General features: G+C 42.8%; 1 protein-coding gene across 2 annotated transcripts; it reads right to left on the bottom strand.

Moving 5' to 3' along the window:
* Positions 1–84: 84 nt before the first annotated feature.
* On the bottom strand, positions 85–24,767 carry atp2a2a (ATPase sarcoplasmic/endoplasmic reticulum Ca2+ transporting 2a). Of its 2 annotated transcripts, XM_031742824.2 has the most exons (21): positions 24,187–24,767; positions 23,165–23,182; positions 22,970–23,052; positions 19,893–19,997; positions 18,877–19,015; positions 11,305–11,385; positions 10,790–10,875; positions 10,158–10,622; positions 7,793–7,881; positions 7,612–7,714; positions 6,652–6,783; positions 6,436–6,555; positions 6,122–6,340; positions 5,703–6,038; positions 5,349–5,569; positions 4,971–5,173; positions 4,781–4,866; positions 4,563–4,696; positions 4,328–4,445; positions 2,649–2,769; positions 85–722 (listed from the first exon to the last, which is right to left on the bottom strand). In XM_031742824.2, the coding sequence occupies exons 1-21, from the start codon at positions 24,302–24,304 to the stop codon at positions 709–711; spliced, it is 2,991 nt and encodes a 996-aa protein (XP_031598684.1). In that variant the 5' UTR covers positions 24,305–24,767; the 3' UTR covers positions 85–708. The 2 variants fall into 2 exon arrangements, with proteins under 2 accessions (XP_031598684.1, XP_039476634.1); XM_039620700.1 differs by having other exon boundaries at positions 85–2,769.
* Positions 24,768–24,958: the final 191 nt, after the last annotated feature.

Raw genomic sequence — 24,958 nt, 5'->3', positions numbered from 1 at the left:
CCAATGCTCCATACTGAAGTCATTCTGTTGTGGCCTGTTACAGTTGTCCTGGACAGCAGTAAAAACTCAGCAACAAACTCTTCGTGTATGACAGTTTTATTTTATTTACCTGAAACCAAAGTCCATGTGATACGTTGTACAATCATTTCTGAAAATACAGTACAGCAGTTTGGCAAAAAATGCCAGTGGAGGGACCGCCTGCCGTTAAAAGGGTAAAACATCAGCATCGCTGCACACCTGCCTTCCCAGATTTGGCAAAAAATCTGCTCATCTCAGTGTAAAGCAAAAAGAAAAATCTATTATCTCATAAAAGTATTTCCTTAGGAAAGATGAACTGTGTTTTTGAACTTATACATAATCTATTACATATGTCTGGTAAAACAGATGGCTGACTGAGCAGACATGCACCATAGAATAATGTACAACTGACTGTACAAGGTACTAAGCTCTTAGTCTAAAATGAAGGCATGAGGACTCTATGGTAATCTAAGGCTCTTCATGCAGGAGGATGGAAGGACCGATGAGGCGGGACTGGCTAGTTTCCATCAGACATTCATTTATGGGCATTCTGTAAAAACGATGTGTGAACTTTCTGAGCCCGTCATCACTTCACTGGCATGCAGCTCTTGTAAGATGTGCTGCAAAACACACATGCACAACACAAAACCAAACCAAAGTTTCTGCTAGGAATTTACAGGAGAGATGGGCTTACTTGGCCTTTGCTGTAAAGGGAAAAAAGAAGAGGAGACAGGAAGAAACAGATCAATGGACACGAGAAATTACAGAACAAAGTAGAAAGCATCTGAGCAGCAGATCATTTCAGTGAATTTCAGAGCAATAAAGGCCATGCAATAAAGGAGGGCAGAAGATTCATACAAACGCAGTTCAAAAAAGAAATACATACAACACCGTGTCCTGTAACGGTGTGGGGGCGTTTAAATGCCATCATCTCTGCCAGTTGCCCAAACATGCTGCAAGCCTACATTCAAAAATAAGCGGCACCAGCAGTAACACTGAGCCCGTTTAAAAATGCACAAGGTTCCCATTTCTGCTCAGTGTGCATCTGGCACTTAGTGACATTATAAGCTCCTCTTTTTGTACCATTTAAAGTATTTACATGATAAAATACAAGGAGCGGTTATTGCTGTCATTTCGACACGAGCAATGACAGACTGATAAGCTGTGTGTGCAACCACCATACAGACAAGAGCGCGGCAGTAGTTAGCATGCACGTCAAAGTGTACTCACTCTGCAGGTAAATAGGGGGAAGGCGTGGGAAGAAACAACAGTTAGCTTTTCAAATAAAAAAAAAAACAACAACAAAAAACACTCTCTGGTCTATCGGAGCGCGCATGCAGAAAGGCTACGCTTGAGTAAACGGGTGTGAATGTATGCAGGAAGAAATGAAATGTATAGAGTCTACTTCGTGTTCTATGTACAGATATACAAACGCCTCCGACAGCAGCCAATCAGAGGTCTGAGCGCCTATCAAACCGTCCACGTTGTGCTCAGTTTACAAGACTAACAGCTTCTTGGTGCCTTTTTACATATTCAAGTACAGTATGTGCACATTTTACATACATAAAGATTACTGTCGTTAACACACAAAATTAGGACTGAAAACTTAGAATGAATCTCAAAAATTTAACTTTAAAAAAACAAAACAAAAAAACCCAACAAAAAAAAAAACCCCACACACACAACACAGACAAATGTGTTTTCTTCAAGTAAATAAATTTAACAACAGGCTGTACCAAAAATTTACTCAGAATCAAACTGGTAACATGTCTTTGTCCCCTCTTCCCTCAAATAACAGAGGAACACAAATATATATATATGTATATATATATATATATATATATATATATATATGCACATTAAAATACATGTGAAGGTTTTGACTCTACTGGTGCTTACCTCAACACTTCAAATGATCACATATGAAATGACAGCTCGGACAAATGGGTCATTATGGTCAAATCAGCAGCACTGAGGTAGCTGTGCTCTGCCTAATGCAGAAAATAATGAATGAGTACGATGCACGGACCTCAAATGTGATTCATGCTCGGGCAAATGTATTCTGCTGAAAGTCTTTGCCGGTAAATTAGTATTGAACTAAACTACACAGTCCTCAGAAATCTCCATTCCCCAAATTATAAAATATTAATTATTACAGAATAGTAAATAAATTCTCTGTACAGCTCAACATGTCGCTCCAACACAGTGGGCTTCTCTAGCTATTCTCAACGGGGGTCAAAACAGAGAAAAGCACGATGGTAACATGAAACATAAATCATGTCGATAAAATATTACTCTAGCCCCATCCACCCAAAAATATGTGCAAGTCTAAATGTACTTAACAGAGGCGTTCTGACAGCGGTTGGAGAAGGTGTAAATGCTGTTGCTGTAATTTGTTCCGAGTTAATGTAACTGTGTTAGATGTGTGTGTTAATGTCCACTTCACACTGGTGCACAGGGAGGGTAGTGTACTGGAGTCAGTCAGGGCCACAAGATGGCAGACACGTTAGTGTCGGTGCTGTAGATCCACAGCACCAGGGGCAGGGAGATGGCCACAAAGGGCCAGGAGATTCCATCGGCGCATGCAGACAGAGAGCAGCCTTTGCTTGTCGGCTTCTCCAGCGGTTTACCGAATTCCAAGTAGTTCCTGGCCATAAACTTAAGCAGCTCGTCCAGCAGAATAACGGGCATTGAGATCTTCAGCACCATCAACCACTGGGTCACATCCAGAGGGGTGATCTGGAAGATGACCTGGGAGGGAATACGCAAATAACTTACAGCTGCTTTTTAAAGAGAGCGAGATAAAGATTTATGAGGATTATCACAGCATGGGTAACAGATAAAACTCTACCAGTGTTTTCTACATGACCGTAAGAAGTGTGTGGTGACTGACATTTATTCAGCATTTATAAAAATACACTGCTTTGTCATGAGCTCAGAGTGAAACGATCAACACGGCTTTTATGTCAGTACACTCAATATGTAGCTGGACACAGGAGATGGTCAGCCTCAAAGATGGGAAACAGCAGTGAAGAGATCACCTGGGTGTGTGTTCCCTACCAGATCAAATGTCTAATGTATACAGAGTTATGCTTTTTTATGTTTAAACTCAAATACTGTTCCTTTATTTCAAGGTGGTCCCAAAAACTTCTATGAAGTACCTGAAACTAGAGGGCAGTCAGAGAGTACTGTACTGTCATCAAATACATCAGTACTGGTGTAGTATTGATATTTCTTTCCAAAAAACACAAATTTACATTTCAGATGAAAATGGCTCCATCTGGCATCTGCTGTTTTAAATAATCCTTAAACTTCCAAAGCCGATCCTGACAACGGCCAGTAATCACAGGTGGGCCATCAACACCCCATCCCTCGCTTGTAAGTGGGTCTAACCATGGAAAGTATACTAATGGATATTCATCCTCTGCAGGAGTTTACACTGTTTTTTACTAATTATTTATTTTTAAATGTTGGCACATTGTTTAACACTTTGCTTTTAAAGTCTGTAAAGTACCAGCGGACTGCTCTCTTTCCCTCCAAACCAGCAGTCATATCCCTCTCTTGCACTCGCATTGCCTCAGCTCTGAGAGCTTCATCTTTGGCCATTCTGAAGCTGAAGCCAAAGGCTCTAATCAGTTTGGCCTGGATACAAATGGTACTTCACCACACTGATGTCCACTTCAGAGGATTATGGAGGGAAAGCCCTCCATGTCCAAAGATCCCCCTGTGGCAGCGGTGCCTTGTGATTCTGTGTTGCTCATCATTTTTCACTTTAAATGTTACAGAGAAACTGGCCTCACATATCCATACCTGCTCCATCTCACGTTTTTAACGTTCAAAGCTATGCAGCTGGTAACATTAGCCTGAACTGGGAGTGAATTTCCACTTTAACCTCCTAAGACCCAAACTCTTTCATGGCATGCATTTTTAATTTCTCTTTGCCATTTCGGCTGATCGGGACCTGATGAATGTAAAAATAAAGAATTATCTTTTTACCCAATGTAGTTTCTGAGAAGAGGCTATCAGGCCCTCGTAGAGCAAAAGTTAGTGTTGTGGTCTAGACAACCCAAAATGTGATGTCCATATGTGGATGACAGGTCCTAGGAGGTTAAATAAAGTTATTTGGATCTGTCCCCCCCCCCCTCATGCTTCACCTTTCAAGGTCATTTTTCCTACAACAAACAATAATAAATGGCCACTAGAGGGCATCAAAACCCACATAAAGACCAAAACTGCAGCAGACAGATCACTTTCACTTGTGCCAATGTCATCAAGTCATGAACACACTGTTCTTATTTTTTAAACTTACAGGCAGAGGTTCCACATAGAGGATGAGGAAGTGGAGAGACATGGAGAGACAGATGGCCCCTAGCAGCCAAATGTTCTCCCAGGGAGGCATCCGCAGCAAGGACTGGTTCTCTGACAGGCTGGACAGGAGGGAGCGCACAGATGGTGGATCTGGTTATACAATCTGTCTATCATCATGTCATTGCAAATGGTTCTTTCATGAGAACTCCTCCACTCTTTAAAAGACCCTTATTTACCTGTTCAGAGCATTGCACATCTCAATGGTGACAAGCACAGACAGGGCCATGGTCATCGGGTAGGGTGACTCAAACACGTGGCAGTCCAAGCCATCAAACTCTGGGTTGTCTGGGCCACACTGGAGGAAGTGGCTCTGTGTGGAGGAAGAGGGGAGAGTGAGGGGGAGACAAAGAGCGGATGGAAGCTGAAGGATGTTCTCTCAGACAGGCCTACTTACCAGCTGGTACAGAGTGACCTGCGGTCCATCATCAGAGAGTGTAAACCACCACGCAGCAGCTCCCACAGTGGCAGCACCTACGTAGCCTGGAAGCAAAGACAGCAAAATCATCATATTACTCACTGGATGTACTGCGGGAAAAAAAACAAAAAACAAGACAGCTCTCCAATACTGCTCAATTTTAGTTAACCTCCAATAGCCAGGTATCTGAAGAAGAGCCAGCCAGAAATCAGGGGCTCCTTAGCGTTGCGAGGAGGCTTCTCCATAATGTCCAGATCTGGGGGGTTGAAGCCAAGGGCGGTGGCAGGGAGGCCATCTGTCACCAGGTTGACCCAGAGCAGCTGGACAGGGATCAGGGCCTCAGGGAACCCCAGAGCCGCAGTGAGAAAGATGCTGTCAGGAGAAATCATTCCAGTCAGAAAGTGCTAATGATAAACTGGAGCAAATATGACTTTAATATTATCAACAGCATTGCTGTGTGAATGTAAAGCTGTAACACAACAGTTTTCTTTCTCAGCTTCATTAAAAACAGAAGACTGAGCTCTAATCTCCTCCGAAGAAGACTCACCAGACAACCTCACCCACGTTGGAAGAGATAAGGTATCTGATGAACTGCTTCATGTTATTGTAAATAGCTCTGCCTTCTTCAACGGCGGCCACTATGGAAGAGAAGTTGTCATCAGCGAGGACCATCTCAGAGGCTGACTTGGCCACGGCAGTGCCAGAGCCCATAGCGATGCCGATCTCTGCCTTCTTCAAAGCAGGGGCATCGTTCACCCCGTCACCGGTCTGTACACAAACATGTTCTTTATAGTAAGTGTTGCCTTTTTCTTCAGTAACAACAACAAATCAACCCAATCAACAGAGAATGAACCTTCCACCCAGAAATGGGCAGTTTTGATCAGTACGACAAACTTCATACCATAGCAGTGATTTCATCGAATCCTTGCAGGAACTCAACGATCTTGGATTTGTGTGAAGGCTCGACGCGTGCAAAGCAGCGCGCACAAGTCACAGCCTCCCTCTGGGCATCGAGTGTGAGCTCATCAAACTCCCGTCCAGTGAAAGCCATGTGCTCAGTATCGTCCTCCTCGGTCAGGATGCCGATGCGGCGGCAGATAGCCACAGCTGTGCCCTTGTTGTCCCCGGTGATCATGATGACGCGGATGCCAGCCTGCCGGCACAGTGTGATAGAAGCAGCTACCTCCTGTCTGGGAGGGTCCAGCATGCCGACACAGCCGACAAACGTCAGGTCAGACTGGACACAGAGACAAAGATTCAAATGAAAGTCTGCTCCTGAAAAGAATATGCTACAAGCAGATTACGCAAATGTATATCCACCTCATACTCGATGAATTTGGCAGTGTCAGACAGTATCATGTCCTCCATTTTTGGTGGGCTGTCTCGTGTGGCCAGAGCCAAGCACCTTAGCGTGTCACGACCCGTCCCGTACTCACGGATAACAGACATGATTTTTTCCTTGATGCCTTGGCTGAGGGGAACTTTGCTGTTGCCCACTCTGACATGAGTGCACCTTTCGATGACTCCCTCTGGGGCTCCCTGTGAGGAAGAAGAGAGGCATAAAACATTAACAACACAGCAGAAGACTGCACCGAATGCAGATCGAACAGCTGCACATATTACACTGGGTATACCTTCACAAACATTTTGCCCATGGTAGAGCGGGACTTGTTTGGGCTGCAGTACACAGACATGGACTTCCGGTCTCTGGAGAACTCCAGGGTGAACTCCTTCTTCATCAGCTGTTTGATCACCTGATCAGACAAAGAGACAGACAGTGAGAAAAAGCTGCTGAGCACGAACAGTGGGAATGTGCAGTGCATGCAAGTGAGGGAGCTGATGTCACTCACCGAGTTGCAAGCATTGGCTCTGTCAATCTTTGACAGGTTGTGAACTTCAGTGTCGAAGACATTCATCTTCTCCACCAGACAGGTCAGTGCGGTCTCCGTGGCCTCGCCGACCTTCTCGTACACCCCCTTCACCTGAAATGTCAAAACTTTCACACTCATTTCTTTTCCATAAGATCTTAAATTTGCCCAAAGAAAGAAAGATTTAGCCATCGTTACAGCTACCGGTAGTTGTTTCGATGATGAGTGAAGAGGAGCTGTGACATTGTGCTACATTCCTGCTCATGAATCTTTGTAGACGAATAAAGTGTTTATTCACCTGGCAAAATATAGTCTTTCCCTTCATTCACGATACCTGCATGATGGATCTCAAGCCTTTATTACTCACTGTGTTTAGCTTACACATATCTTTGGCCAAATGGAGTGCGACTGCTTTGGTGATTTCAGTGCCTTTGTGAGCTCGATGGATACACTGTACAGACCCGTTCATGAACTGAAGTTGGACGATTCATGCTAGCAACCATTGCTTTGTTTTTCTTTGCCTCATTAATTCATCATACTGGAGTTTGTGGTGTGTTTTTGCATTTCTTCCAAACATCATTTGCCCATAATCTGAAGTTTTGCAAATGATCATGACTGTTCTGACTGTCTGTTATTTGTAGTATATTACTAATATCAAGGGAAAAGTTTTGATTGGCTCATGGAGGTACTTCATCAGTATCACTCGGTTGTGTTCATTTAATTGTGGGATGCCAAAAATCACAGCTGAGATTAAAATTTGATGAATTTTTCAACCCTGGAAGCTACATCTATCTTTCATATACAGTCTATAAGCGTACATAAAAAGATTATTTCACTTAAATCCAAAAGTACAGCAGAACAGGCAGTCACATGTAATTGTTTTCCCCCAGATCTGAAAACTGCACTCAAACACATGAAATAAGCAGCAGGAAAGGTGCAGACCTCGTTGAAGTCCAGCGAGGAATCATTGCACAGGGCACAGATTGTGGCCAATTCAACCAAAGCATCATAGTGGGAGGATTTCACTGGTTTACCATCCTGGTACCTGAGGACAAGTACAGAACATCATGTTTCCATGTATTTCAGAATCTGCCAGTTATGGAGAAGCTATAAAAGTACTCACACTTCACCCTCGGGGGCATAGGTAGAACCTGTGATGGTGAACTCTGACAGAGAGCAGCTGTCCCCTTCAGCTTTGTTGATAATGAACATCTGGAAATGAGAAGAGTCCGTGGACATTAGAAGACATCACACAGATCACGTCAGTGTTTGATTGAAATGCCAGAACCTTTGTCAAACCACAAAACCTCCAAGTGAACTCGAATAGATTAAAGGAAAAAAAAACAAGATTACATTATTAGGCTCTTTGCAGATGATGCTATTGTTTTTCTATTATCCTAGAACACGAGAAGTATTCAGGTTGTGAATGAAATCTAACAGAGACTCAAACCCTTTCATCTGAGCAAGAAATGAGAGAAAAAAAGATTAATTGGAAAGTAATAACAGTCAAATATCTAGGAGCTGTAATAGTAAAATAATTTATTATAATCAAAATAAATTATACCCAGATTCAAGATCCAGGGAGACAGAAGGCATTGGTTGGGCTTCAATCTGGACTGGCCCAAAAACTGAGGTGATTAAAATGAATGCATTGCAGAGATGCAATGCATTCCTCCACATCTGATCTACAAATGCAGATGTAGCTCAAGTGAGATTCTTAATGCGGATGCTTCCCTTTGAAGCACACAAGATGGAAGAAAATCTGGAGATATTTTTCCATATACAAGAAATATTAGGAGGTTAAGAAAGCAATAATTAAATAAGTATATAATATAAAAATATAACATATATTAGACAGAGATTAGTTAGAGAACGCTTAAAAACAAAAAAATACTGAACCAGAAACAACTGGGGAAGACAGCAAAGACAGATGTTCTGTCTGGACTGTATAAAGAGAACTGAAAGAAGCCTTTTTCCAAACTTATCAAGGGATTACAGAAAAGGAGACACGGGATATATTGAAGCAAAACTGAAAAAAAAAAAAAACAAAACAAAAAAAACAAATACTCAGAACCTGAAAAATCACAGCGGAGAACATGAACACTCATCCACAGACTGAAAGCAATGGGGGGATGTGGTCGGAAAAACTCGATTTGTTTCTTTATTACACCTCATATTAAAAGTACACAATCCCTGTTGCAGCAGAAAAAAAATGACAGTAAATTGGCTGCAATGTTAGAGTGTGTCTCTGTGAGGGGCAGGCTGGGTGGCCTGCTGCCTAATGTGAGAAAAGGCTGTTTAGTTTCTCTCCATAAGTAAACAGAAGAAGCTGCCAGGGAGCCTGACTAAAGAGAGAAGCTGTGCCCAAAAGGAAGACGCCGCAGTGCCAGGCCTACTCCCGCAGGAAGCTTTGATCATTTCGCTCACTCACAAACAAAGATGTACAAAGCCACACAGTATACACACAAACAGGGCTGCTTATATCAGAAAATGGATGAAGACAATCAGCAAGCCCTCCTGCAACGACTAGCCAGACATAAAATCCTGGCACTGCCCTGCTGCAGTATATTTAGAGCAAACAGGCAATCCATTAATTATTTCAGTAACCAGTTGAAGACTTTCAGGAATGATGCCTGTCAGAATAAGATTTAATAAAGAGGATGTACAATCACAAACTACATTTAGGCTGCATAAATGTAGATTGTGTTTTTGCTATGTTGTTATTATTTTATTATACAATGCTGGGTGCAAATTTATATCTGTAATAAACGATTCAAGTGAATGAGATGTTGCTTTTTATTAGCAACCATGAGTGTAAAGTCAGTGAGCACACCTCTTTGAAGGCTTTTGTTTGCTTTTCCTGGCTCTGTGTGAATTACGATAAGTCACTACAGTAGCTGCAGAATCACACGGCCAACTCAATGTGCAGGGACTGAAACAACTGACAGTAACTGTAAATGAGTGCCACCCTTATTCAGGCTGTGCCAAAGTTCTGAGACAGCACTGAATAGGCAACTAAAGGGGATTAAACTTTAATAAATGCTGAAATGTCCTTTTTATGTGGGGCCAAGTAGCACAGAGGTGCCACTCACAGAGAGAGAGAGAGGAAGAGAAGAAAAAGAAACTACAAGCTCACTGCTTTGCAGCTTGGTGACGCAAGGTCAGTTATGCAACAGCAGTAGTGTAAGTCATCTAACCGCTCGATGCAGATTAGAGCAGTAAAAGCAAGCTGCCTTCTAGCTCAATAACCAGAAACTACCATTTCTCTGCTTACAGAGAGCATTAGCATTTTACAGATAAATGAAAGAAACTGCTGTCACCTTATCTAAACATCAGGTAGGGACAACGAATACGACAAAGGACAGACGACCAACCTGCTCAGTAATGCAAAAACACTGTTTTTGTGTGTGTGTGTGTGTGTGTGTGTGTGTGTGTGTGTGTGTGTGTGTGTGTGTGTGTGTGTGTGAGAGAGAGAGAGATAAACTCACTCTGCAAACAGACATCTGGTTGGTTGTCAAGGTTCCTGTTTTGTCAGAGCAGATGACAGAGGTGCAGCCCAGAGTCTCCACAGAGGGCAGGCTGCGGACGATGGCGTTCTTTTTGGCCATGCGGCGAGTGCCCAGGGCCAGGCAGGTGGTGATGACAGCGGGAAGACCTTCAGGGATGGCAGCCACAGCCAGCGCCACGGCAATCTTGAAATAGTAGACAGCTCCACGGATCCAGGAGCCTCCGTGGACGGGGTCATTGAAGTGTCCGATGTTGATGATCCACACGGCGATGCAGATAATGGAAATGACCTTGGACAGCTGTTCGCCAAATTCATCCAACTTCTGCTGCAAGGGCGTCTTCTCCTGCTCCGTGGCTGCCATCTCGTCACGGATCTTACCAATTTCTGTGTTAACGCCAGTGGCAACAGCCACACCCACGGCCTTCCCTGCAGCAATGTTGGTACCCTGAAAGAACACGTCACATACGTGTTGGCTCAAGTGCAACTGATATCATCGCGCACATCCTCAAATAACAGAAACTTGTTTTTCCAGGAAGTTTACAGAAGCCAAACACATAAGAAATAATAGGAAATCAGCAGGATGTGTGATAACATGTGCAGACTCGGGCTTACTGAGAAGAGCATGTTCTTCTTGTCTTGATTGACGGCGCGAGGGTCAGGCACAGGGTCGGTGTGTTTGATGACAGAGACAGATTCACCTACGAGGACAGAGGAGGGTTAAATCGGTTTGCATTCTTCTGTAGATGATTTAAGGAAAAATGCTCAGCCAGTCGTCTCCACAGGCAAATCTGCGGTGCTGGTTATTCATCTTTCAGTTATGATTCACATGAATGTCTCAGAGGAAAAAGGTGTTAAGTGGGAAGAGCGTCACAGCAGACCTCTGGGCTCATTCTGTTCATCAGTTACTCAAAGCGACCAAGTTGAATTTTTAGCAGTGACCATTTATTCAGACAAACTGACTGACCTTGGTTAACTTACTTTAAAGGCTTTGTGGTGATACTTGTGTTTTAGTTTGTTTTAGTTACTAGGTAAGCTTTAGACCATCTATCCATTACTTAATAAGGGGTAGCATTCAAATAATTAAAATATGTCAAATTTGATGTCCGCCATCAGCAAAAATATCTTACCAGTCAGGATGGACTGGTCTACCCTGAGGGTTGTGGACTTGATTGAACAGATGCGGATGTCAGCGGGCACCTTGTCTCCAACTACAAAAAGCAGATCCATAATTAGATAGAGAGAAAAAAAAACCATACAAACAAATATAAGGAGAACAAATACAAATATCAAAACAAAGACAATGCCACTGAAAATTGTTACAAATCATCTAAAGTTGATTAATTATATTAAAAGACTTAGAGAAAATACATTGCAATCTCTATATATAAGGAACAAAACTGACAGCAGTAGTCATCTTTGGGCCCTTTTGAGGAGCTACATTGGAAACAGACACTTCTCTCTAGAGGCAATCACTTCATGGCCTCAGGGAGAAACTGTTAGTGAACCCAGCTTGTTGCTGCATCCACAAATCCCAGTTAAAACTCATTACATGTGATGTAAACCAGATTCAGAAATGCTGCCACCTTGTCTGGGCCTGAGCTAATTTAAGATGGACTGGGGCAAAGTTCAAAACTTTCCTCTGATCTGATTAAACCAAATTTTAAATGATTTCCACAAACTATGGACATTAAATCCAAGAAGAGTGGAGCATACAAGTTAAAAGTCAACATCTGTGACAGGGACGGGTGAATTAGTGTGCAAAGCCTGGAAGTGAAGACACCACTGAAGCTGCAATTAAGAAAAGGTCTTTTTCAGTGACGTTCTTGCCCATTTCAGGAAGACAATGTAAAACCTAGTTTTGCACATCTATCATCAGCATGGCTCAGCAGTAAATGGTTTATTTAAAAAAAGAATCATAGAAGTTCAAAAGGCTACAACTTCTTAAGTAACGGACATAGAAGCTTGTGGTAAATTTTTAAATATATGGCTGAATATGAACTTTCACCTACAAAACACTGCAAACATCTATGCAATACTCAAACTGGTCCCATACTTTAGCGAGCATGTCTGGAGTCACTGCAGCTCAACCTCCTCTAACAGTACATGTTTGATCGCTGCCAGTTAATATGCTGTTTTCCAGTTATGAAAACATCTATGTGCAGGGGCCTGTGTCTTCTTCAGGGCGTGGTGTAAAATAGCTGACAAAGGCAGACATAAATTCTTAGGCAATGAATCAGTCACTTCGCTAAAGCCCAACTTCAAAAGAGTTCCAGGATACATTCAAAGCTAAGCGATTTAGCACGTGAGAGAAAGATTTCAATCATACATCCAATCAAAAAACAAAAGCTAACAACAAAGGAGAAAGGGCAGTCTTAACTCTCTACCCATGCATTCCTTGTACAGTACCATTTGGGGGTGGGTGTACTGGCCAAATGAAGATTTAACAGATGAGAAGTTGTTTATTTTCTACAGGCAGTAACTCTGCTTTAGAGTAAACTAAATTTATGAACCACAGCTCACTACAGCATGATTGTTATGCCTCACAGCAGCAAAGGAGTGCTGCCATTGGTGTAGGAAAGAGAAGGAGAACCAAAGACAGAGAAGGAAATGAAGGACTTGTGAGCCATAAAAGGCTAGTCTCAAAGGAAATGGCCAATTTGGGTACATCAGAACTGCAGTGACCCAATTCAGCTTCCTAATCGTACATAAAGGCAATGGAAACTGGGGAAATGGCTCAGGCTATGGCACAGTTCCGTGGGTGTAGTCTACTTATACAGGCCTACTTAGTTAAAAATGTAAATTGTGTCACATTGTTACAAAAGACTCCATGAATACAATACAGCTAGAATCCAGGAAACCGTACTAGGCTGCCAAATATCTAAGAATGTAACAAAACATCTAAACAAGGCTGTAGTGGAAACTCACCCAAAAACAAATAATGATTTTTATCAAATGTACCAGTGTCCAGATCCAGACTGAGGGAGACAGGTATTGTATGGCTAAACCAGCCTTGGCCTTGAAGGAGGAGGGGGGAAAATAGCAATGGGACCAATGACGCATGCAGCCAAAAAAGGAAAAAGAATTTCAACCTGTTTCCCAATCTGCTGATGTGGTTTAAATGTGGCCCTACGATGGCAGACATGTTCTCATCATTGCCACAGGAAGAGACAGGCAAGATGCAGAACACAGGAGCAACTCATCTGCATTACCTTGGAGTTTCTTATAGATGCTTGGAATAGAAGCTGCAAACATTTTTTATGAGTGCATCTATACAATCTAATCCAAAGCAGACCCTTGCTCTAGTTATGTGTATTCCAGCACCCCTGCTCTGTGAAGGTTGATTTCTCACTGGGAGGCATGACCCTATGTAAAGTTGGATGATCATCAACTCATCCGAGTGCCAGAAACGCTCATCTGTCAGCAGGCACTGGCCAATCAAGGCAGACAATGACAGCATTTCTGAGAAGACAAATGTTGAGCTCAGCTGCATCTTTAAACTATCTCAATGTGGAAACAGACGTGCAATGGAAGATTTGCTTCCGAGAAGGTCATGCAACCCGAATCAAACGGCCTGACACAGGCTCAAAGACATTTCACCTTAGAAACCAAAGGGGAGCTTACACAGAACAATGTGCCAACCAGAGACCGTGAAATGTCAATGAAATTCACGGACTTGTAGCAATGGCAGGAGAAATAACCATTAGCAACATGAAGTTAAACTTTGAGCTAAACAATTGAAGCAACTAACAACAGGGACAGCTATACGAGGGCAAGGAATTCATTACACAGGTAACTATGCAACCAGAGTCTGGAGCATCAAGCGACCAAATGTCAGCTACAAATCAATGAGCAAAACACTTCACATATAGAAGAGCTGAAGGTTGCCCTATGAATTCACTGTCCTAGTTACACAGCTGTAACACTTTACTTGAATTATAGATGTCAAATAATTTCATTAGAATTGAATTAAAGAATTACCCATACCTAACTTTTACTCAAACTTGCATCCTTTCTCGCTGTGTAACACTTCCTGTGTCACGTTATTACTTTCAAAGAAATACAAACTTCTTAGGGAGTGCTGAGCCAAGAAACCAGAGGGCCAGGCTGCTAACAACGGTTCCTACTGATGTTCTCATGCAAAGTAACCAGTGCTCTGTGACGCCGTGACACACTGGACCTGTCTTGAGGCTGTGTTACACTGCAGGCCTGCTCTGGTGAAGCGGGTATATATCATCTGTCCCTTTGTGTCAACATCCTACTTGGTAGCAGTCCAAGCATTTCCAGAGGCATGACCACGTCTTCACCTCAGGGCTTGCCAATGGCTCAAACGGTCTGCAAATTTAACGGTGGCGAAAGCTCAGACCTGGTGATACATCGCCACCAATATGACTCCCAGAGGTGCCTTACAAACAGAACAGGCAAAGCAATGACTGAACTGAAAGTACCAGCTTTGACTGGCACTTGCACCTGCTGTGCGTTCAGGGACAGCGAGTGGTTCTGCTGGCCAGGCTTCCTTGGGGCCGGCCAGGAGGCTACATGTGCTGATGGCAGCTGAACAAAAGGCTGAGCTCCTGTCATGTAGAGTGGGCTGTTTCAGAAGAGTCAGCAGGCAAAGCTTATTGCAGCTTTCCAGCACATCTCTGACTAACTACCTCACCATCTGCATTTACATATTTATGCAAACTGATCTGGTATTAGCAAATGGTTTATAACAGATAAGCCACTAACCTTCCATTGGGTTTAAAAGTTTGCTACTCTATTTGGGGCCAACAATGGAAGAAGTCCAAAGCAGGGAAACCTAACCGACCCATCTCATTTGTGCAATTTTACTTTTTTGCGAGGACAGTTTGTTTTACCAATGTCTCCTTTGCCCTTTGGCCACTGCACTAGCACATTTCCAGAGTAATGGGTGAGATTCAATTGTGCCTTTTTCCTGATCAGAAAACAAGACCTGAGTAAGTCATAGTTAGTTAGATGCTGCCTGGTGACAGAGATATGAATATAATCTAAGAAGTGACATTTTTCCAACTTCCTGCTTCTGTGTTGTCACAGATGCAAAACACATGTCAAGTTTTGACCCTGGTTATGCAAGCACCATCTCCACACTGTCTCCCTGGGATCTCTGTTATGAATCTTAAGCAGCAGTGGCTGGCTGGGGCTCTTCATAGCATGCAAGTGTTTCTCCTGCCATAGTAACAAATCTTATCCCAGGACCGGGAGCACTAAAGTTCCAGCCAAAATTAGCCAAGCAGAGGATGGTAGGAATTCCATATGTTTGGCATAGAAAATTTAAATTGGAACTGAGAACAATGCCATATCAGGTACTGATCTAATAGATCCAACCATAACAATAATAATTTACATGAGTATTTACCACAGCCTACTTCAAACATGCTCAAGATGTGGACATTTAACTCACTGCCACTGAAAGAGGCCAAGACATTTACAAAAAAAAAAGTACAGTTTAAATATAGGCTTTAAAGCTTGGATCAATAAAAGGTGACACGAACAAACAAAAGCTCATCACTGACATCATCAGAGCTGTTCCTTAAAGTCTGACATCTCCCACCTTGAACCAGTCCTGCAGTATTTAATGTGCCCTGGCCTTCCCCTAATTTAAATACTGCATATAACATGGACAGGCCTGCTTCTATCTACCTGCTTCACCATACATCAGAGACTGTTGCTGCTAATTTCCCAAGTGTTTTTCTTATATTTTAATGTTGCTAATTTACCATGTGGAAGTACTGAAACACTAAATTTGTCTAGTTCATTTATTTGTGTGGTTTATATTATTTCCCCCTCATTTATTCAACAGTAATGCTATTTTTTAAAACTTCTTACAGCTTTGTTATCGGTTTTTAATTTTTTTTTATTTCTCTTTATTAGCATTTATGCTTGCTCCGTCTTAAAGGGCTCATCAGTCTTCAGTGAAGCATTTTGAACTGCACTAACAGATTCCCAGCCGTGATTGCGGTTTAGGTAAACAAGGTTGACCGCTGCACCTTAAGGCAGCTTTGTTACACATCATTTATTCAGACACTTCCATGCATACTCCTATCAACCCAAGCTCAACCAGTGCGCTGCTTAGTTTGAATGAAAACCCCTGTGACCCTCCTGGACTACATCTGAGGGTTGAGTTTTTTGAAGTCTGCTTCTCCGGCTGGCAGGATGAAACCATTTCTCTCAGCCTTGCTGAAAAGTCAGAAGCCTCTGCCAAAAGACAGTCCCTCAGTGACATCGGACGATTGCCAGACCACATTAAATGCCACATACTATCCATGGTGTCTGGAATCTCAGTGGAGGGTGCCGGTGCTGATGGGCAGGGTCGCTGTGCATTGAGCGTGATAGGGCGGGATGGTTATTCACAAAGCACTTCCCTATAAGGTCATCTCTCTCTAGCACAATAGGAGCAGATGAGAGATCCTCCCCCTGCACTCCCCCCCACAAGCCCAGACTCCACAATTTCACAGGCAACGGGGAACAAACACACTGAGCTCTGCCGCTCTGAGAAAAGGCCAACATCCAAATCTCCAAACCCTTAGGGGGCACCTATTATGCTCATTTCCAGCTCCATATTTTTTATTCTTGGACTCTTTCTGAGTAGCTTTGCATAACTCACAATTTAAAATATATTTATTTATATATCTCATACTGGAGCTTGGTTGAGACCCTCGGCTCATCCTGTCTAAAACCAGTTGTTTAAGATCCCCCTCCCCTCACAAACACAAGCTTTGTACGCCTGGTGGATTGGGCTTCTGTACTTATAGCTAGAGCTGTGTACCTGAGCTCTCCATATCTTAATATGGATGGATGAAAAATATCTTTATATATTCACCTCACTGGTGTCATAATAGAGTCAAAAGCAGAAACAAATGTTTGAAATTGAGTGTTCAGAGCAGCAAGTGAACTGACAGCATGCATTGCTACATGCAAAGGACTTCAGTTCAGTGGACTTTACATTATCTGACAATGTGAATTTTTAGGGATTAGTTAGGTGGAGCGATGTCAGCATTTGCTCATTTTAAAACCGCTTCATATTTATGCTACAGTAAATGTCTGCTTAATAAAATCAATCACAAAAATCTACTCTAGATAAATGTCTGAGAAATGCATTAAACAGAAAGTCATCATCTCCACTGTATGTTCAGTAAGAGTTCATCTGTGAGGCTGATAAGCGAGTAGGAGGCAGCATTTAAACGCACAGCGGCAGCAGCCTCACAGAGAGCCGTGCAGTTTGGCTGCTGGGTATTCTTCTCACGGCTGAGGCAGCCACAGAGGGTTCATCTCTATGTCCTCTATCGCAGCTCAGCTAAGCAGCCTCCCAGCCAGCATCTGCGTCATCACAATCCTCCTCTGCATGGCAAAGGTCACTTTGGAGCTTCAGGAAAATATTATTCATTAAAAAAGGGAGCCTGACAGGAACCATTGTAAAGGATAGTTGGAGGATTAAGCAAGTAAGTAGAGCTGATGAGCTACTCCTGACTGTGGGATAAAGCATCCAAGTCGTCTCCCTGCTGGGTTGCGCTCAAGCTGCTGACAGCAAAGCCTCCAGCTACCTTCATCATGAGTTTCTAAATAACTAGGTCTCTAATATGCGAGAGCATCTGACTCACAAGTTTCTGTTTTAACCAGAGCCAAAAATTGAACTCAACTTCTTATGAACCCAAATTAACATGTCATGATTAGCACTGTCAAGAAAGTAATTTACATATAGTATAGAAACATATCCCAACTAGAAGGATATGTGATGTTAAATTGCAGATCACTCCTTCTTTCTGTGCCCTTGTCAAGGTCACTCAGGATTCCCGCTGAACACTGTCCCACGTCATCTGCTGTACCAATGTTCCCCCCGAACAGGAGGGGAGGGGAAGAGGCTGACACCTGTCATCTTCTAGACTGTCGCTGCCTCTATAAATACAGCATTCCATAATCCATAATGAAAGCTAAAAATAAAACCCACACGATGCACCAAAACGCTAAGCATCACTTGAGGGGCTTAGGGTCAAACAGAGTATCAGGACAGCGTTTGAAGGACTCAGTCAGTACTGTGCACATGCGTTCCCGTTCATCCCTCTGCAGTATTACATACGTTTGTATGCCGTAGGGGAAACGGCACTATTAAAACCAAAGCCTTACATCCTGAGGATTTCAGCTGCTGAAATGCGCTGACTGCAGGGTGGGAAAGTGTTGAGTTGGGATGACACTTTAGAAGCTTTGCAAGATCACACGCACAGTTACAGTAAGTGGGCCTTAACAGCATGTGTGCCCAGCCCTTTGAGACAATGGGTTAATAGGAAAATCTCAAAATACATCAGCCTTACAGGGTGAGTCACCATGCTGCTGCAGTGGCACTTGGGGATGGGGGAGGTCTGCGCATGTGCTAAATAATACATGTCCATACCTGGACTCATATGACCTAACCATTACCTGAGGCAGAGCCAAACACAGACGAGGTGCTATCTTATGAAAACACCAGATGTCTCTGATATTTAAAAAAAAGCCATATGGAAAAATAGTCTCTTTCAGAGTGAAACCATGGCATTAAATTACCAATTTTCTGTGAATTTCAAGGTTTATTTCTATCATGTTCATGTGATGCCCTGATGCTTCTTTTATGAGAGAAAGGTCTGTCAAACCCAAATCTATTTTTTTCTAAACAACACGTATAAAAGCATTACAGATGCAGGTCAACTTACCAGCAACCTCCACTATGTCACCAGGCACGATGTCTCTGGCCTTGATCCTCTGCACAGTTTTCCTGTCCTGTCGGTACACTTTTCCCATCTCAGGTTCATACTCTTTAAGTGCCTCAATGGCATCTTCAGCATTGCGTTCCTGGCGAGAAGAACATTAGATTCAGGGCAAATATTTCTGAGTTGCTGCACAGCGAACTATCACGATTGCAGAAGGCTGGACGCTTCCTTTGGAGAGGCACTGACTGTTCTCGCCGGATGTGCGTGCATCTCTCCTCGGGTTGTGTTTGGGGACATTTAGGTGTTAAGTGTATTAAATTTTCTCATTTTCCAATCTTACTCTTCACCAGCAAGAAAAACATCACTCAAGCCCACACAGTTTGAAAATAAATAAATAACTAGAGAAAGGCTGCTGATGAAAACCGGCAGCCTGTTCCTTTTCAATAGGAAGTCTTCTTTGAGACAAAAATAACTTTCAGCGCAGTGTTTTTCTGCATTGCCTGTGAAGTTTAATGGTAAAACCTCCAACTCACAGCGGGGCTGTAACGCAGATACAAGGAGTGTTTAATTAAACATGCAGTACTGTTACGTAGATTTCAGTACTCGAGTCTCTGAAGGAGATTTGGAACCCAGTTTGAGCTTGTTTTTTCATTTTGGATGATCAGATCATGTTGCACTGGATTACACTGCACTGGATGCAGGATCAAACTGATAGAGGTTATTAGTAAACTGATAAGGGATATTTATTTGAAGTCTGTCACATTGGTGGCATCTGATTTAGCTTAGCTTTATTAGGATTTTTTCCTCACACTGACACGGCTTCAAAACTAATATAACTGTAGTTTAACACATTGCTTTGAAATGTTAAAAATACCACGTTCATATTCATGAAATTAGATTTTTTTTTTTCAACAAAAATGCGTTAAACCCTGATGATATTCAGACATAGTGCTCAAACTGTCCAAAAACAGAATTAAGTGCGAATAAAAATGCAAAGCCGTGATTCGCTATGCTCTCACCTGCCACACGCCAACGATAGCGTTTGCTATAAGAATGAGTAGAATTACAAAAGGCTCCACAAATGCGGTGATAGTTTCCTCTCCCTCCTCAAACCAGGCCAGGACCTGAAAGAAGTCAAATAAACCATCAGTATTTATTAGACATTTCAGAGAAAAGAGAGCTCTCTGCCTCATGCTTGCATATAGCACAGCTCCATCTGTCCAGAATCAACCTTTTTAGGGTAAAATCTTACTACTTCATCATCATCCTATGACCAGAAATGTGTTTTGCAAGGTCACCTTTGACCAAATACAATCTTGAGTTGAAGTGAGCTTTTGTGTCAAATTTTTGGGGAAAACAAAAACAAAACTCTGCTCTCATCCAAGAGATGTCAAGTGTCTCTGGCTACGACTGTTACCACTGTGGCTGCACAAAAAAGGGGACAAAATCCAGAAAGCACTAACCATGGTTTTTCCATGGCAGATAAAAAACTGAAGCTCACATCTCTAATAAAACTTGACTGCTTTATTTCTTAAAAAAAGAGATCCCTTTTTAATACTGCCGTGTTTATTTTATGTGAGGATTTAGCCATCTGCCAGAATCTTCACATTAAAGTCTGAGATTATTAATAATTTAGGATCAGCAGCAGCACATTTTTATACAATGTCTGGGAGAAAATAATATCCCATCACTCAGCTAAAATCCATACATGTCATATCATCCCTGAATACAACACACTCTTGTCCTCAGTTTAAATTTGGAATAACAATGTTCTGAGTTTTGTTGTAAACAGCAGACCTTTAAAATTCCTAGTTAGGTTAGAAACATTAGAAATGGATTTATTCTATTCATTGTGAGCAGCTGGTTATATACTCATATGCACAGCAGTATATAAACATACATACATTGTAATTACTGGTTTTTACTGTTGCTGTTAAAACTATAAAGCTTGGCTAAGCTGTGTATGGACAGAGGCTACTTCATAAGTAATTCATTCAATAATGCAAACAGGTGGCTGTGGAGAAAGCTGTGGGGACTTGGTTAACACGGTCAGACCTCCATTAAGTTAACACTTTTTAAGCCTGTCAATTTTACTTAATTCACATCACGAACACCAAAGGACCAGTCTCAACATTGTTGCACACACATACACTCAAAACTGCCAGGAAAAGAATTACAGTATATTGACCCGGAGTCTCATTTGGCTTGCTGTTCCTGAGAAAACGGTCTTTAAATTACCCTGTCTGTCACTAGCAATTAGTTAATCTCCCATAATGTATAAAGCAATCAACCTCAGTAACACCCAAGTGTCTGACTGCAGTGGATGCCAAAGACCTTTGAATGGCATAATTCAAAAACGCAAGCATAATGCTTTAATAGCCGTCTCAATACAGAAGTGCTTATAATGCGGTATTGTATGTCATGGCATACAATACATGTAAAGATACTACTCTAACCAGCTACCCTCTTCATTTTAATATAACGGCAATGTGGTTGTCGATGAATTGATTAGTAAGAAATAGCAAAGAAATGTTAATTGTGGTGTGTTAGAAACCTGAGTAACCTCTTCAAACATTAAATCCGTCCATCTAAAATCCATACACACTTTTAATTAATTAAAAAATAATAATAACTCTAAAATAATATGCTCTGAAATACTCAGACCAGCCCCTCTGACATTGCTGCCGTGTGATTGGCTGATTAGATATTTGCATAAAGAGCAGCTAAACAGGTACGCCAAATGATGCAGCAGGCGAGTGTGAGTCACTCATCCAAGCACATTCTTCTGGATATGGTTTTTAGTTTTTCTAAGAGGTTTGATGGTTATATACACATTAAATTTACACCGACGCTGGTGTGCACTTTTGTCTGATAGAGAGCCCTCCCACTGAGGGGTGAGGAACCAAATTTGGTCTCGAGTGGTGCTCTGCTCCACTGTTAGACAGCAGCGACTGACACCTCTGTATCACCTGACACCAGGCACCGCTCTTACCAGCTCTCTCTCTCTCTCACACACACAGGCAGCCTCAGTTATCAAAGTCTTCTTCAGCCATCTGTTAAGTTAGCAGTCATTTATAGAATTAAATAGCAAGGATGAATCTTTGCAGTGCTAAAGACTGCTTTAGAAACAAGAAAAAAAAAAAGCACGGCCATATCTGACAGCAAAATGTAGCAAAATAAAATGCTTTTATTTTTATTTTACTCAATTTAGCTTTTGGGAGCAGATCAGAGAACATGTTCTCATTTACTTGTTACATTTTATCTAAACACAGTAGAAGAACTTAAGAGACGAGACGAAGAGATGTGCAAGTTAACCATGATTCCACCTTTAACATAAAATAATGTTTTAAAAAGTCTCTTCCCCGCAGCTGACAGGTACATTTCATAGGCTGCGAGCTGCATGGTGGATCTATAGTTTATATCATGTGGAAATGTTCACTCAATTTAGCGTATAAATTGGCTCAGACACATGGCAGTGACGCTGTTATGTAAGTGCAAGCCATCAAACATATATCCATGCAGCACTGGAAGTCTGCGGCCCGGATGAGACCGAGTGCGAGTTATTACACAGCAGTCACGCTTGGCGACTCAAATGTCTTACTTGGCACACGGTGATAGCAACTCAATGCTGCTACTGCTGTTGTCACCATTCCTCAGACGGGCTGCTAGCCTTCTCAGCTGTTTAGCTCCCATATGTGAGTGTAACCATAGGCACGTTATACAAACTGAAGACGTTCACACTTCAGCACTATGCACTGAATAAATAGTGTGCTGCCATTTATCACACCGGGCTTTATAATAATCCCATCTGCGGCTTTGGCTTCATGTAAACACTTTCAGACAGAGGTGGGAAGAGGAAGCTATTTGAGGGATGTGAAAAGGTTTCTTCTGACTTTACTTTAAGATTAGCACATCATCACACGGACACGCAGGGGGTGACAGGACAGGGGAGTTAACACTAAGAATAAAATTAAGAAGCTCAGCTGAATTTCGAGAAGAAGCCCGCAATTCAGTTTCAGTTCACTGAGCTTGGGATGAGATGACTGAAAGCAAGTCTGTGTGGTACATTAAAAGAAACGCTCTAGCATATACTTACAAAAGATATGCATGCAGCCAGCAGAAGAATTCGAACGAGCAAATCTTCAAACTGTTCGAGGACGAGCTCCCATAAAGATTTCCCTGGAAAGAGAGAGAGAGGGGGGGGGGGGGTGAGTTAGTGAAAAACAAGCCAATCGCAGAAACTTGCCAGCACAAAAATGATGGGAGTGGTGTGAGTGACAGCAGTGATTACCTTCCTCCGCTGGTAACTCTGTGTGTGGGTATGCAGTTGTCAATCCGGGGATCATACAGGAAGCAGGCAAAGAAGAAAAAGTGATATAATATATAAGTGATATATGAACACAACAACAAAAAAAGTTTCCCACTTGAGAAACAGCAACTCTCTGCATGTTTGTGAGCGCTACTTTCATAGCTCTAAATCTCAGGCACATTTAGGTGTCAAAGCCACCAGCTTATTCTCAGTTTCATGTGAGACTTTGCTCAGTGATTATTCAATCATACACAGTGAAAAAGAGGGGAATTTCTGTATGCACGTCTCTGTTTGACTGTTAAAGCCCATGAAAGAAATCACACTGCAACTATTTAATACTTTTGTATGCAAGACCCCATGTTCACATGTCTAGTGCCAACAAGGGTACATAATTTACATCAGTGATGCTTTATTACACAACAGGAATAAATATTTAAATAAAAATCCAATCAGTGCAAAGGTCAAAGTGAGCTAGAAGGAGGGAGGAGGGAATACCGTCCATGGCCTCCCAGCTGATATTAATATAAAACAGCTGTTTAAAGCCTGGGACAAGAGAGATTAACTTTGGCAGTGTTGGTCCAGTAAGCCTGTACCCACAGCTCAGTGTCCAGTGCACTCATGTACTACAGTTTTGCTGAGGAACATTCAACAGGGTTACTGTGTGAAACTACCGCGCCACATTTCCCCGCTGCTGTCAGCAGTGTCACGGGGAGCTCGGCTCAGTGTGGCCGCGATCACAGGCAGCTCACGCACTGTTACCGTGCACAGCTACGGCCTCTGAGTAATGATTAACTCGTTACTGTGTAAAACACGGGAAACCCTCGAGGTGACGTCAGCCAAATCACTTTACGGTCTGATGATGATGCTGGCGACTTTTACCCCGCATATCAAACACTAAGCTCGCAGTGCCCACGCCACCGTGACATGACACTTTCACGCCGTGTCTCGTTCACAGCCGCAGCGTTTTTGCTTTTCCGTTGCTTTGCGGTTTTTAGCTGTCGTACCGTTTAGGCCCCATTTCTCCCGCTGCCGTTTCACCTCGTCCAGGGAAAGTCCTGTGCTTTCATTGACGCTGAAATAACTGTAAACTTCTTCCACACTCTTCGTGTGAGCGTTCTCCATGGCGGACAGACGGCTCCTTCCCACTCAGCTGTACCCGAGAACACCGGTGAAGGATACCTTGTGGCTTCCTACCCTGTGAGGACTTTTAGAGCAACGAGGACTTTGTCAGCTCGGATAGCTATCGGCTGCTACTGACAGAGGTGTAACGTGTCCCTTTCTCTTCTCGGCCCCTCTTTAGATTTCCTTTACGACGGAAATTTTGTAGCCAAATTCCTCTTCCCCGCGTGGTTACTGTGCGCCTCCTGTTATGTCCGAAAATGGTGGGAAAGTGTCTGCAGCAGCGTCCCGTGCTGAGGACTGCATTCACCCGGTCCGGTCCAGTCCTGCTCTGTGCTCCCGTGCCGTACCCTGCCTCACCGTGGCGCAGCTCTCAGTGGCTTCACGCGCTGCCGACAGTCTGGTTTTATCAAAGCGCCTCACTGCTGCCCCTCTTCCCTGCGCTGCATGTGGACTCATATCATTGGACGACCCGCGTCAGCTAAGGAGAGCCGGAAAAAAAACCGGAACATAACCAGGAAATGAGAGGCCGACATACCGGGGGGTTTGTTTTATGTAAGCCGTGAGGATTGGGTCTCTTCGTACAGTGTGTAGGGTCAATATGCATTCATTTTAAGTGTTTCATATTGCCCGCCATGTCTTCCTCGGTGTACCTGG

Source organism: Oreochromis aureus, linkage group 12, assembly GCF_013358895.1.
Source record: "Oreochromis aureus strain Israel breed Guangdong linkage group 12, ZZ_aureus, whole genome shotgun sequence".
Lineage (NCBI taxonomy): Eukaryota > Metazoa > Chordata > Actinopteri > Cichliformes > Cichlidae > Oreochromis > Oreochromis aureus.
The sequence above is the reverse complement of the archived record's forward strand: the minus strand, read 5'-3'. Positions and strand labels throughout refer to the sequence as shown.

Bases quoted from the DNA above. Each gene is read 5' to 3' on its own strand.
- atp2a2a (XM_039620700.1), bottom strand. From the start codon at position 24,304: ATGGAGAACGCTCACACGAAGAGTGTGGAAGAAGTTTACAGTTATTTC. The intron at 10,876-11,304 runs GTAAGATATTTT...CTGTCCTCGTAG, and splicing joins AGACCAGTCCATCCTGACTG to GTGAATCTGTCTCTGTCATC. The intron at 2,770-4,327 runs GTAAGTTTAAAA...ATTCCCTCCCAG, and splicing joins TCTATGTGGAACCTCTGCCT to GTCATCTTCCAGATCACCCC.